Raw genomic sequence first — 14,168 nt, forward strand, 5'->3', positions numbered from 1 at the left:
AAACAACGGCGCGTAGGATTTCAATGGCGGATCAGAGCAGATCGGTGATATGTCATATTTTTGACACACCTCAAATACATCCTAACATTCTTTTTTAGATTATGAAACTATCACTATTACAAACACATTTCACCTGATAGTATAATCCCCTCATATGAATTAACGTGTACGTGAAAGATGTTTTTGAAGAAATAAAAGTCATAAAACTGTCACTATTACTTGCAAATACCTTTCAACTGAAGGTATGTTTTCCTTCGGAAAATTAAACGAATGTGTGAAAGAAGTTTTAATCGGCACGGTTTAGTCTACCCTCGCGGAGAATCTAGAATAGAAGCCAGTGAGCTGTAACATACCGACTTGAAACTTTACTACAAATCTACTGTCCTCATAGGGACACTAATACCAATTATTTGACTTAAACTGAAGTGACAAAATAGATAACCTATCTTATACATGTAGGATGCACCAGTATTATCTTTTGGAAGTAATTTTGGAGTAATAGGAAAGCTGAGATTCCTCGACGAAGACAATTAGTCAACACAAACGTTATTTACGTTCAAAACATTATTCATTCAACATTTTTGTTACTAAATATTATATCATACTCCCAAAGGCTTTCTCGCTAGCTCGATCTCTTGACAGTGTGAAGATCGACTGTGTCCTTTGCGCCGAGACGTGGCCTATTGAGTAGGAAACGATTGTGTATTTCACAGTTATAATATCAGTGAGACCCTAACACGTCTGTTGTAGATAATCCCTGACAACAGGACGTGTTTACGGACTGACCCGTTCCGTTATCAAGGGTAGTGTAAGTGCGTACATGATGCAACAGTTACAACTTATAGTTATCTGGCAACCATTTGTATGTTTGTTGGGCCTTATGGGTAGCCTCGCCATGTTTGAAATGTGTAGTCAATTTCTGGTGTCCCCCGCCGTGATATTGCTTGAATATTGCTATAAGCGGCTTTCAGCCACACTCACTCACCCTAGTGGCCCCATATTATTGTTCTTATTTCATTGTTTGATTGTTGATGAACGTCGCACTAAGCAGAATTCCAGCTATATGATGGCGGTCTGTAAAGAATCGAGTCAGGACCGAGACAATCCTGTATCCGACATCACGAACATCGATCTCCGCAGTTGGGATACGACTTGCATCAAGTCAGCGAGCCTGACGACCTTTTCCGTTAGTATCCTCTTACAACAGACATGGAATTCTGAAGATCGATCCTAATCCGAATCTTCACTTGTATCTGCCAAACGACCAACTACTGTTGGTAATAAGATTCTGAGAAGACACTATATCCTTGTGACGCTGATACGCCTACCATGGGAAACCTGGTTTAACGGTGCTATTGTAAGAGGAGATATTTGCCCTAACATGACGAACTATTATACCACTACGGATTTGCCCTAACATGACGAACTATTATACCACTACGGGGAAACATAACTCCAAGTTAAAAGCGTCGAAATGTGGGTAGATTGTTTCTTCGCGCTGAATATAATGACGCCTCTAGGCTAGAAATATGGTAACGAAAACATAATTACTGTACCAGTAAAAATGTATAAGGACTTAGACATAAATCGTTTTTATCTTTACTATAAAAAGCTGCAGCTATAACATGCCGATTTAGATTGAACGGCATTAGTCATTCGAAAAAACGGTGCCGTTTTCTTCGGGTGAAATCGTTGTTTTCTGTTGAGGTGCTTGTCAATTTTGTTGTCTTGGTAGCACCAATAAGTAAACCTGCACGTTCAAACTGATGCCACCATTATGCAGTGAGTCATAATTTATATCTACTACACACATCCGACTCAAGGTCCACAGAGAATACCCTACAAAATTTGGCCTGTCTATATCTATTCAATTCATGCATCAACGGTTAACCGGATGTGTTACTGTTGATATAAAGTTAGTATTTTATGCACGCTTGTATCATTTGTTACGCGCACCTGTTTCGAGTAATCTCCCATGTACAATTTCATGACGTCACCAATCACTATGGAAAGTGTTTGAAAATGGCGACTGTCGCTTGAACAGAGCTCCTCAGTCGTGGAGTTACTGTTCGACTAGAACTTGCAGTGAACCTCAAAATTTCGAAGTGTACCCAGTCGTAACATTGCGTAAGTAAAAGGCTATATCGAATGTTGTATGTGGTATACGTGATTTCTAACGACTTAAAATACCTGATATGTACTATTTATACAGTTAACCGTACGGTACACTGCAATCGACCTGAAGTCTAAGAAATCCGGGTCATGTCAGCGAGTATGCGACATCTTTATCATCACTGAATACTAGATCATTTTTTGAAAACGTTGTTTCGAGACTGAACATTGATGATTAATATGTAAACAATGTTAAATATCATTTTTATATTAATGTTAAATCAAGAATTTGTCACGATGTTTTCATATTTCAAAGTAGATTTCACAACAGTAATTTATTACACACACTGAGTAATATAGAAAAGAAAGGCTAAATGTTTAAGATGATTTTCAAAATAACACCCCCCAGAAATGAATGCCTGTTCATATAGAAACCATGTAATCAAAAGTGGCGTATGAAGCTACAGTATTATCAAAAAGGCCTTTTATGTTCTTCCAAAAGGAATGTATAAAAGTACTTGTTGTTTTATGATTTTTTGTTAGTGTGGGGATAAAAACTATTAATTTCATTCTTTTCCTTTTTACATACATCTTGTTGGTTATATGTCAGAACATACTTTAACATGTTCAGCTGACTTGAAGTTAATCATTTATGTTAAATATGAAATACTGAAATACAAAAATGGGTACAGGTGTTTCTGTTCATCTTAGAACTCTTTCTCAGCTATGGGTAGTACTTTTAAAATAGCAGCTGGTATTTCATAATAGTGCCTAGTGATTGTTCTCTTTTTCACAATGCATGTTATGAAAAAAAAAACCAACTGGCCACATTATTACATTACATTCCAGTGTTTTGGGTATTATGTGTGATTGTAAACATTCCTAAAGGGAAAGTTATTGTCTCTTGATCCAATCTGAGAGAACTTTCTTAATATTGTGGAGTATAAATCATCCATCATTCAGCTTTTATTGATTTTAGCTTGCAAGCACATTAGATATCACATATCATAGATTATTTATATATATTTAGATTCAAGATTAAAATATGTAGATGTCATGTTTTGACAGGTAAGAATATAGCTTAGGTGGAAAGGCCTGATGACCTGGTTGATTGTCCCACATCATATGCTGACAATGTGGGACACTGTGTCACAATTAGTCAAAAACAAATAGCAACAAAATACCTGTAGCTGTGGTGACCAAAACATAGCTCTTACTTTTGAAAAGTAGTATTTTTATCATTCCTGGAAGGCATTGAAAGTACTGAGAGTGAGGTTGGTTTTATGTCGCTTTTGGCAATATTACAGCAATATTACAGCAATATTACAGCAATATTACAGCAATATTACAATGTTGGACACCGGAAATAGACATACATTGTACCATGTGGGGAATCGATCCCAGACCTTAGGGTCAGTCTTCTTTGGGGATAATCAGCAATGCAAAGATAATATTTTCATGAATATATCTTTCTGATTTTGTCCTTATATTTAGGAGGTGATCTTAATGACTCTTCTGTCTTTTTTTTTAATGCTCTTATGTTCATTTATAATTGAAAATATACCTACGTACATGAACTCCAGTGTCCTATTTTTGTCAGTTTTACAATCATAATGACTCAGTGAGTAAGCATAGATTGCTTTAACTGTTTCTGTCATACAAGAGTACTTAAAAATATTTGTGCACACGTCTTGACTTTCTGACAACGATATCTTAATTTGAGGAAAGTGGAGTGTGTTTCCAGGAATGTTTCCCTTAACTATCCATTCTTGAGCAATGCTGATTACCAAGTGGCCCTGCAACATGTATAAAGTAATCAAGTTTGTGACACTCAGTACATACCTCTCAGTGCTGGCTATGATCCAAGACAGCAGTGTGTTTCAATACTTGTACCACGCTTTATGGTTACTGGTTACAGTAATTATTATTGACTTGTAAGACTTGACACTAGGTAAACATTGATCCCTGATGTGTGGACACAGGCAACAAACATAACATTGTAAGTGGAGTAGCATGATATACCAAATTCACAATCAGGTATACTTCTGTATGTCCAAATTTATAATGCATCACTTTACACTCTTTGGGGAAATCTTTCTAATTTTATTAAGTCAATGTAAAGAAACTCAAGAACATCATAAAAACACTTTAAGAATGTATAAGATATTTGGACACAACAGAAGTATTTATTCTGATTAGTAAAGACTTCCAAAGAAAATTTTTATATTTATTTCTCTTGATGAAAAATTAAGATATTACTCTGTGTGAGTTAATGCTGCTTTGTAGAACGTCTGGAGCTGTCCCCTTGTATCATGTCACTGGCTGCAAGACCATAGCTGAATAATTTGTTTGAAAGCAATGTCCCCTGAAGCAATATAACTCCAGAAAATATGGTGGATTATCTAACCTTCACGTAAAGTACTTCAATTTCATTGGTCAATGACGCTTTAACAAGGATCTGCCTCTCCCTTCCTAAGAGGGTGACAACTGGACAAAATATTACCCACTTACAAGCTAACTGCCAAACTCTCCAGTGAGAAACTGTATCACTAACAATCATATGACATCATAATTATGCATACAGTGCCCATAGTTCAAAACTGTTTGATTATTGTTTGTTTTGAGTTCCCTATGTACACATTTATTTTACCGACTTTCACTACTCTATTTAAACTATTTCATTCATTGAATCATTTGCACAGTCAACTTAAGCATAACTAACCATTTTCATAAGCTTGGTAGAATAAGTTTCCCTGATTTCAGAAATCCAGTCAAGAAGCAGATGTCATTTTGTTTTGCATGTCATATAATGGGCAGTGATCTTCAGAATAACATATAATATTTTGTACATGGTGGTAAGATAAATATGTTGTATGCTTCTCCCCCGTTAATGCGGTCTGATGTACACCTCTTCGTAGCATTGTTATCCCTTGCCTACTGGCATCGCGTACAATACCTTCAAGAGAAACATATAAGTTAAAATGTTTGGTCATGAGACAACAGAGTAAGAGTCTACTGACTCATTGTTCCTGCATGCGATTGAAAAGGGTCTGTTACAATGAAAATAGTCAAGGGAAAGAACTAGATAACACATGTCTCATTCAGTGTATGATATTGCCTCCAGTGTGTTTGTGTTTATGTTTTGTTTATTCTACATGTTTACTGGAGTCTTAGCATGTATAGGACAACACCCCTCAAAATACTTGATATATTTCAAACCTTTATTATGTATCTGAACAGGGATCATTCTTGTTATGTTGTATAAAATACAGAGTGTTCATGAGATGTATTTTTTTTCTCATTACCCTACTGCCCTGCTCTTTCTGCAGTGGTAAAGTACTAAATCTCCCTTCTCACAGGGGATCCTTTTTGCTTTAATTTGAATGACTTATTTTTATCAAAATTATATATATTTAGATATGAAGCGTAAGTCTACATCCGTTGCAGTGTTTATTAGAAGTAATGTGGCATAGCTTGGGAATTCGGAGGAACAGTATAATAACCACTCAGTCTATTTTGAGGGGAAGGAATAAGAATGAATGTAGGTTCCTCTTTAATTTTTTGTCGCTATTTAGTAAAGAAATGTCCCTTGCCATTATCATGCATTCTATTGCGACATTTTGTAATTTTCAGATCATGGAAAACGAGACATCAACCCAACCAGTGGCTGGGCCGGAAGGATCAGGGGAGGCTACTGGTGAAGAAACAGTTATCACAATTACTGAAACAGTGAGTATATTGGTTTTATGTTACTGTTGAACCTTGTAGTTGAGTTGATTAAATTCCTTTGCTGTTTGATGGCGCCAAGGGCATTATCTTGCCACACACATATAAACCTAAAGTGTGCTTCTCACTATATATTATGCCATCTCTTGTTTTTCCAGAATAACCACATTTGAGGTTTTTGTTTTGGGAAATTTCCCTCCCCCTCCAGTTTTACATTGTCTACCAAAACCTTAGAGGCGTGTTTTCTCCTATACATAAATGTCGTTTTCTGACTGGATGAGTTTTCTTCTGGTATTTTCGGTGTACCCTGCTTACTAGAGAGTAACATTTTCTGGTGTACACGTCTGAGAATGCCAAACTCATTTGGTACATTGTGATAGTAATTATTTATCTCAGATAACATTGAATCACATATGATGTACAGAATTTACTGAGGTTTTGCAAATGCAAATTGATGGAAGGGAGATAACTCTATATCTGTTTTTCTTGTCTGCAAAATCTAGCCATGGCTGCAAAAAGATTAGTACCCATGCTTCAAACAATTCAAAAATAACATTGATGAGTTCTGAAAGATAAAAAAGTTGTTCACTGGTCAAGAGAGTGACATGGGTTGATATACCCTTGATGGATGTTTATGTTCCCTGAGCCAATGACTTGAACAACTTACAATATTTCAGCTATATGATGACTGTCTGTATATAGTCAAGTCTGGACCAGATAATCTAGTGACTAACATCATGAACATCAATCTGTACAATAGGGATAAGATTATTTACATCAACCAAACCATTAGCCCGAGCACCTGATTCTGCTAATTTCTTTTAAAACATGTCAGATGCTCGTGTCAGATGCAGGAGAACTGATGTACCTGTTTGTTGTGATCATAGTTAAATCTGTTTATTTTGTTAGGCATGAAGTTATTGTGGGTAAACATTTTGTTTTTTTGAAAAATAAACTTTCTGATAGTTTATTTCTTTTGGTTAATATTTTGTCATGCATAGACTAGGGTCTGATTTCTAAAAACAAACTTAAATTTTTACTCAAATTTCAAACTGAGTTTGACAAATTGAAACATTTTTCTGTGTTTTCTCAAATTTGAGTAAAAGCTCTAACCAAAACTCAGACTTACATTGTTTTGAAATATTCGAGGCCAGAGCTCTAGTCCACAAAGAAATCTAAGCAAGAAAAGAACCATGCCTTGACATTGCATGTCACTGGTGCTAAGATTGTCTTTAAGAAGAGGGACCTGTTTAAGTTTTTTTGTTCTTTTATCAAGTTTATAAGATTCACTATTTTGGTTTTTTTTTTATGTATTGTGGGCATCAAGACATTTTAGCACAAAATGGTAAAATCTATGCTGTAAAAATACTGAGATAAGAAATATTTTTTCTCATAATTTCAATGATAGCTTATGATAAAGTGACTTATTTCTTGTTTCAGAAAAAGGAAACAACAGAAATGGTGGAGGTTGATCCCAAAGACTACGGAATAGACTTTGAAGAGGAGGAATTTAAATTTGGTGAGCTGATAAGTGAAATTCAAATCTCGACAGAACTATGACTTATATGTACAGAAAACCCAGCAATGTAACTGTCACACAAAGAGTGTAGAATGGTATTGTAACATTATATTTAATTGTACACAAGAAAAAACAGACTGATACTTAAAGGTCACATGCAACCAAAAATTCAAACATAATTAAAACACATTTATCACTTATTCATGACGTATGATATGCATTGCTGCTTTTAAAAAAACAAATAAACACAATTATAAGCGTACAATGGTGATTCGAAAGTGCAATATTTTGTACTTGGGCTTACTTCCCCAGAAACGAAGCCCTCGGGAGACCGAACCCAGTCATAGCGGGTGGATATGCACTCAAGTGTAACGACGGCTTCTGATTGGCTGTTTCATTCGCTGATATGCTGAGGGTTCATTGTGTGTACAGAAAGATGATCTGTTTGATGGGCATTTTAGAAGTATAGCGAGTCACAAGAAAGTAAGATTCTTTATGGATAACAACTTCTATTTGTGTACTTGATGCGTCGTTTCAGTATGGATTCATATACTGTTGTCAAACAAAATCATATACATGAAAAGAAGCCGTTATCCATGAAGAATGTATATAGAGATGTTGGGTTTGGAAAATACATGTCCTCTGAATTTGCGCTCGATCCAATAAAAAATCATGTCAGTAGAGACGTGGCTGGAATCTGTCATTCTTCCAAGTACAAAGCAGGACTTGAAACTGACAAGAGTTTGCACCAGTTTCCGTCAGATTCAGTCATCCGAAAAAAAATGAATGTAGTTTGTTTGCAACCCACAGACATAAAGCATGTCAGGTGTATCACACGTGCCTAATTACATTATGTGGCAGACACGGGACTCAACTTATTTTCTTTATGTCATATAGTCTGATAGGTGTTAAGTTCAAATTGCACGTGGTCAATGATTGAAGCTGTGTATTGCATGTTGTCTTTAGCAGACAGGCAGACATATAGGTGTGAATAAACCAGACACTGAGCTTTCTCTGTGACAGAGACTATTTACCACAATCAACAAGTTGATTTACGGAACGAGTAGATTATTTACTTGTTTGTGTATACAACCAAGATTAGACTACTGCTCACGACCTCAGACGCAGGGCATGCATACTGTTTCAAGCTCCGCGAACCTATTCACTGCACATGCGTTATGGACACAGCGCAGCACAGCTGTTGAAACCAGTTTTCCCCCCAGCACTGGGAGGAATTTAGTGAAACATTTGAACTCCGATTTTGCAGGCTTTTTTTTCATCACGTTTTTTTTTAACTTTATAGGTTGAATTGGCACTTTTTATGATTTGTTTCGGTAAGTGCATACCGATAGGTACCAGAATCTGCAAAGTTGTGTTTTACATTGCATGTGACCTTTAGATCTTTGTATGTTTTGACTTTGTATGATGGAGCTGACAATGAGCATACAAAATGGTCTGGAGGTTTGTACAGTATTATTTACTGGACTTGAGCTAGGCACTTAATATGGCAAATATGGTACATGAAGTGTCAGTGTTCCACAACTATGATTTGATCAGAATAGTTTGTGGTGGTTTACTTTAGCAACCAAACCATCAAAACTCCCAGTTTCACGGAACACTTATGTAATCATCTGAAGCTAGCATAGATATGGGCCCCAGTATGCACAACTACAATATACACTCTTAACCTGTAACGTATACAATTTATTCTGTACAGGATTCAGTTTAATCCATACATATATTTTTCTAGTATGAAGATGTTTTTACCATATAATACAAGTTTTGTTCAGGATGTTTCTGGACTGCAATTGAGCAGCCACTGATATACTGGCCAAAATGTGTACATAAATATCGTTTTGATGGTTTGGTTCTCTTGTGATTCTTGAAAGTAATTGCAAAGTTTCCGATTGCCCAAACCACTAACTACTTTAGAGTATTGGGACTGAAGTTATGATATAGATATGTGATGTTGAATTTCCTGATGTGTGTGGTACAGAGCCACTCCCGGACGATGACACTCTCCCCGATCTGTACAACCTCATGGACACTCTGGAGAATGGGGACACAGAGCTTGAGACAAAACGACAACCACCCAACTTGTTCATCAGACCAGAGCATATCCCTAACTATGAGAAAATATCAGGTGAGATGTTGAAAAGACCAATAATGCTCCAGAGACTTGTGAGTTATAGCTGGTGTATAGCTTATGGTGTGTTGGTGAGGGTCTGAATGTACCCTATAAGCATAATGTGGCATTTGACTAATTTTGAGCTGATTAAGAGGGGTTTTGACAGTGTTTGACCTGTGAACCCTTGTGCCCTCATGATATGGATTGTTGTTCATGCTATCAACCAGTGGTCTCACACTTGATGGTGAGCATAACGTATATGTTGCTGACTGCTTCCTCAGACATACACTGTCATATTCTCAATCAAAACCCTGGGTTAGAATTTGTCTTCAGCATCCTAGCTCATCATAAGAGGCAACTGATGGGATCAGATTGTCTGGCTTCACGAGTTCATTGACACATGTTATCATATCCCAGTGGCTTAGATTGATGCTCATGATGTTTTTCGCTGGGTTGTCTGGTCCACCTTCGACTGTTTACAGACTGCTGCCATATAGCTGGAATATTGCTGAATGTGGTGTTAAACAACTAGCAATCTGTCTATCAAGGACACACTCTTCTCCACCCTTGTGTTGTACTATGGATCCTGTACATTGTAGAGCTTCGTCTTGAGATGGAGAAAGATGAGATGGACCCATACCTGCGTCAGTTCGAGGACGAGGTCCGTGACGATGTGGTGATGCTGGGCTCCATCTCCCTTGAGGAGGTGCAGGAGGAGGAACGAAGACTTCGGGATGAGCATGTGTTGTACCTGGAGCAGGAGGCACAGCGGGCACGCAAACAGCAGGAGAAACTGCTCCACAAGGAGGAGGAGGCCAAGACTCGGGTTGCCAAGGTTACCAAGGAGAAGAGGGAGGACATTGCTCGCAGAGAGGTCAGTTTTGATGTCACATGGTTTAGCTTGTTGGAATAAAGGGAGCTCCTTGATCATTCTCATGTACCGGATGTACGGGTCTCTTGTAATGGGATGGGAGATGTTACATAAAATGTTTGTGGTAGCAGTGATCATGGTTTTGTTACAATGTGAATGACCTAATAGATTCCTTTGTTTGTGTTTACTGTCAAACTAATGTTAAAACTAAACCACAATCTTTTGTACCAGTTCTTTCACATACTGATGTGTGTATTTGTGTGTGTTGATGTATTTGTGTGTGTTGATGTATTTGTGTGCATTGATGTACTTGTGTGCATTGATGTTTTTGTGTGCATTGATGTATTTGTGTGTATGTGTATATGCCAATGTATTTGTGGGTGTTGATATATTTGTGAGTATTGATGTATTTGTGAGTGTTGATGTATTTGTGGGTATTGATGTATTTGTGGGTATTGATGTATTTGTGAGTGTTGATGTATTTGTGAGTGTTGATGTATTTGTGAGTGTTGATGTATTTGTGAGTGTTGATGTATTTGTGAGTGTTGATGTATTTGTGAGTGTTGATGTATTTGTGGGTATTGATGTATTTGTGAGTATTGATGTATTTGTGGGTATTGATGTATTTGTGAGTATTGATGTATTTGTGAGTGTTGATGTATTTGTGAGTGTTGATGTATTTGTGAGTGTTGATGTATTTGTGAGTGTTGATGTATTTGTGGGTGTTGATGTATTTGTGGGTATTGATGTATTTGTGAGTGTTGATGTATTTGTGAGTGTTGATGTATTTGTGAGTGTTGACGTATTTGTAGGTGTTGATGTATTTGTGAGTGTTGATGTATTTGTGAGTGTTGATGTATTTGTGAGTGTTGATGTATTTGTGGGTGTTGATGTATTTGTGAGTGTTGATGTATTTGTGGGTATTGATGTATTTGTGAGTATTGATGTATTTGTGAGTGTTGATGTATTTGTGAGTGTTGATGTATTTGTGAGTGTTGATGTATTTGTGAGTGTTGACGTATTTGTGGGTGTTGATGTATTTGTGGGTGTTGATGTATTTGTGAGTGTTGATGTATTTGTGGGTGTTGATGTATTTGTGAGTGTTGATGTATTTGTGTGTGTTGATGTATTTGTGTGTGTTGACGCAGGAGTTGATGAAGCAGAGGGAGAAGCTGCTGCTGGATCGGCTCCACAAGGCCTTTCGTCGCTCCGAGAGCCAGCTCATCAGCCGTCTGGAGGCCAGGAAAGGGGAAGTCAGGGTGAGTTGTCATACCAACCCAGAATCCATTGTTGTCTACTCCTACATTGCTTGACTCATACTTCACTTGTTGCATCATCTAATCAGTATTCCTTTCTAATTAGTAATTTCACCTTTCTAGCATAGTTGTACCTCCAAAATTCTGTAGTGTTAATTTTTGTTAAAGTGAGGTACTTTAGTGCTGGTGACATAAACTACTCAAAATATTGCCTTGACTTTAAAAATAGTGTATCGCCTTTGGTTTGTGTGAACTCTAATTGAATATGACATTGTTGCTGTTTAACATTGTAGACATTCTATGGTGACCTGATGTTGGCTGATGGTCAGTATGGAGGAAGTCGAGGCCGGCGATGGAAGGTGGATTGGAACAACACACCACAGCCAATACAGATCAAACTTAAGTGTCTGCGAGGGGTCAAGGACAAACTGCCAGGTGAGGCAGCCATCTTGGTTATTGTTGTACAATCAGGACTCTCTGGTAGAATTGGTCCTCAGTACACCAGCACACTTATGTGTGTAATGATTCTACTTACATAGACCAGTCAGTCATTTGGTTTCCCTGGTCCAAACTTGATAGTGTGCCAACTAGCGTTACCAATTGTCTCGATAAACATCAATCATAATGTTGTTTCTGTTTTTTAGAACTGTTGAGCACAGTATAGAAAGTACACAGTTGATTTCTATGAAGTGTGTTTTTGATGACATTGGTTAATCTGGTGCTGCAGCTGGCCGCTACGTACTGATGGTGTCGTTGTACAACCGTATGGGAGGTCACACCCTCCGCTGGTCTAAGATGAAAGGGCAGCAGTGGGGTGGGGCCTCACTCCCCATCTTCCATGAGGGAAATTTCCACAACGTGGAGATGAAGGTATGTATCATGTTTTGTTGTTGTGTCAGTTTATATAATAGTCATGTTTTAGGGACCAGTCATTTATTTTTGAGATGGTTGGGTCAGAGGTAAATTGGGGAGGGTTACCCTGATATATGACAAGCATTAGGAGTGGACTATTGTCTTTAGCACACTATTCTAAACCAGCCCAGGAATATATTCAAAGATTCTGTGTCTTCTTGTCCAAATATTTCAAATGCTTCGATGAAACGGAGTTTAGAGTCTATCCCTGACCATGTACCAACAAAAAGGCTTGTGTGATATTTTTTTATCTGTCATGGCAAAATCTTAAATCTCAATTTTGAATTGTTGTAAAGTTCTTACTTTGTCAAATATTACAATTTAAATATAGACATACATGTATAGACCTACGCCCAGTCTTTTTTTTGGTTTCCTCTCAGGAATAGTAGGAATATAAGGTCTAAGTCTACAGAATTATTTTTTGAAGGTGTCTTTTTTTAAAGTGTATTTTTATATGGATAGCAATTGCAGAATTTAATGCTGCTGATTAATATATGTTATGCAGAAATTCTGTGTTAAATATCAAAAGTTCATAATTTGATGAAAGCATCCAATGTTCCTGCTGATCAGATCGACCAAAGCGTCTTCACTGTGCTGCCGTCCAAGCCGTCCCTGAGGCCGGGGATGGCATTGGTGTTCGAGTTGTTCCTGTTGCGGGGCTCGGTGGTCCCCACTGACCGGGTCATCTCCTGGGGTGTGTTCCCTATCTGTGATGGCCAGTTTGACATCATTGAGGGCAAGTAAGTACATGAAGTATCACGGTTCCCTGATTATAGGTATTGCTATTATTTAACTACTTTTTGGTTGGTTGCAACTTGATTATTTTGAACCTGCGATAATTTTGCGTAAATATTTATGAAGAAACTGTTCAGGGGATGGCTGAAAATTAGTGGGTCGTCCTGCTCACAGGGACGACACATGCGTGTTATAGACTGTTAAGAAATGCTGGGATAGCTCCCTCTCACTCCCTGCTTTGCTTGTCCAGGTACCAGTGTCCATTCCTGAGAGGTGAGATGGACCCTAACATCGACAAACATGAAAAGGTTGAGGAGCTGATGGCCTCAGACCTTGATCACTGGATGAGCAATCTGTATTTTGAGATTGTCAAACTGCCCAGGTTTGTGCCGCTAATCAAGACTATAACGGATTTCATCCTAATTACACAGTTGTTATTAACACATAGATAAACTCAGATTGCAGAGACCTGCAGGATATAATAAACTGAAAAGAAGAGATATCTTTTGTCTAAAGTGAGCAAGAGAATATTTGGGATTACATTTTTTTAGTAAAGAACAAATTCTAGCACTTTTGTTGGGTTGAGTCCCATCCAGGATTCAAACCCACACCCTCAGAATCAGGCACCTAATGGCCAGCACATAATTCTGTGGCCTAACCAGTGCAGCCACTGCGACGTCCATTGTGGAAGTACTAGAATCTAAGAATTTGTAAAAATACAGAATATGTTACATTTGACCTTTCTCTGAATAGCATTGTGTAATCAGAACAGAATTGCTTTGATTGTAAGTTTCTCTCATGTGCAGTTGTCAGCTGTGACAAAAATTACATATGTAGGACCATTTGTGTTTTCTATTTCATCCAGGTTTTCGGTTCAAACCTGATTCCACAGCTAAGTTTGTTGTGACA

General features: G+C 37.6%; 1 protein-coding gene across 2 annotated transcripts in view; it reads left to right on the forward strand.

Annotated features, from left to right (window-relative positions):
• Positions 1–2,048: 2,048 nt before the first annotated feature.
• LOC137278058 (uncharacterized) overlaps positions 2,049–14,168 on the forward strand; it is a 118,022-nt gene continuing 105,902 nt past the window's right edge. For both annotated transcript variants that reach the window (XR_010956641.1, XM_067810127.1), the window contains exons 1-10: positions 2,049–2,127; positions 5,746–5,841; positions 7,279–7,357; positions 9,354–9,500; positions 10,085–10,359; positions 11,505–11,615; positions 11,906–12,047; positions 12,340–12,482; positions 13,095–13,264; positions 13,510–13,641. Coding sequence is in view for 1 of the 2 variants with exons in the window: in XM_067810127.1 (XP_067666228.1) it covers positions 5,749–5,841; positions 7,279–7,357; positions 9,354–9,500; positions 10,085–10,359; positions 11,505–11,615; positions 11,906–12,047; positions 12,340–12,482; positions 13,095–13,264; positions 13,510–13,641 (1,292 nt within the window). In the remaining variant the exon portion in view is untranslated. The remainder of the gene's footprint in view (positions 2,128–5,745; positions 5,842–7,278; positions 7,358–9,353; positions 9,501–10,084; positions 10,360–11,504; positions 11,616–11,905; positions 12,048–12,339; positions 12,483–13,094; positions 13,265–13,509; positions 13,642–14,168) is intronic.

Source organism: Haliotis asinina, chromosome 3 (assembly GCF_037392515.1).
Source record: "Haliotis asinina isolate JCU_RB_2024 chromosome 3, JCU_Hal_asi_v2, whole genome shotgun sequence".
In the NCBI taxonomy this organism is placed as follows: Eukaryota; Metazoa; Mollusca; class Gastropoda; order Lepetellida; family Haliotidae; genus Haliotis; species Haliotis asinina.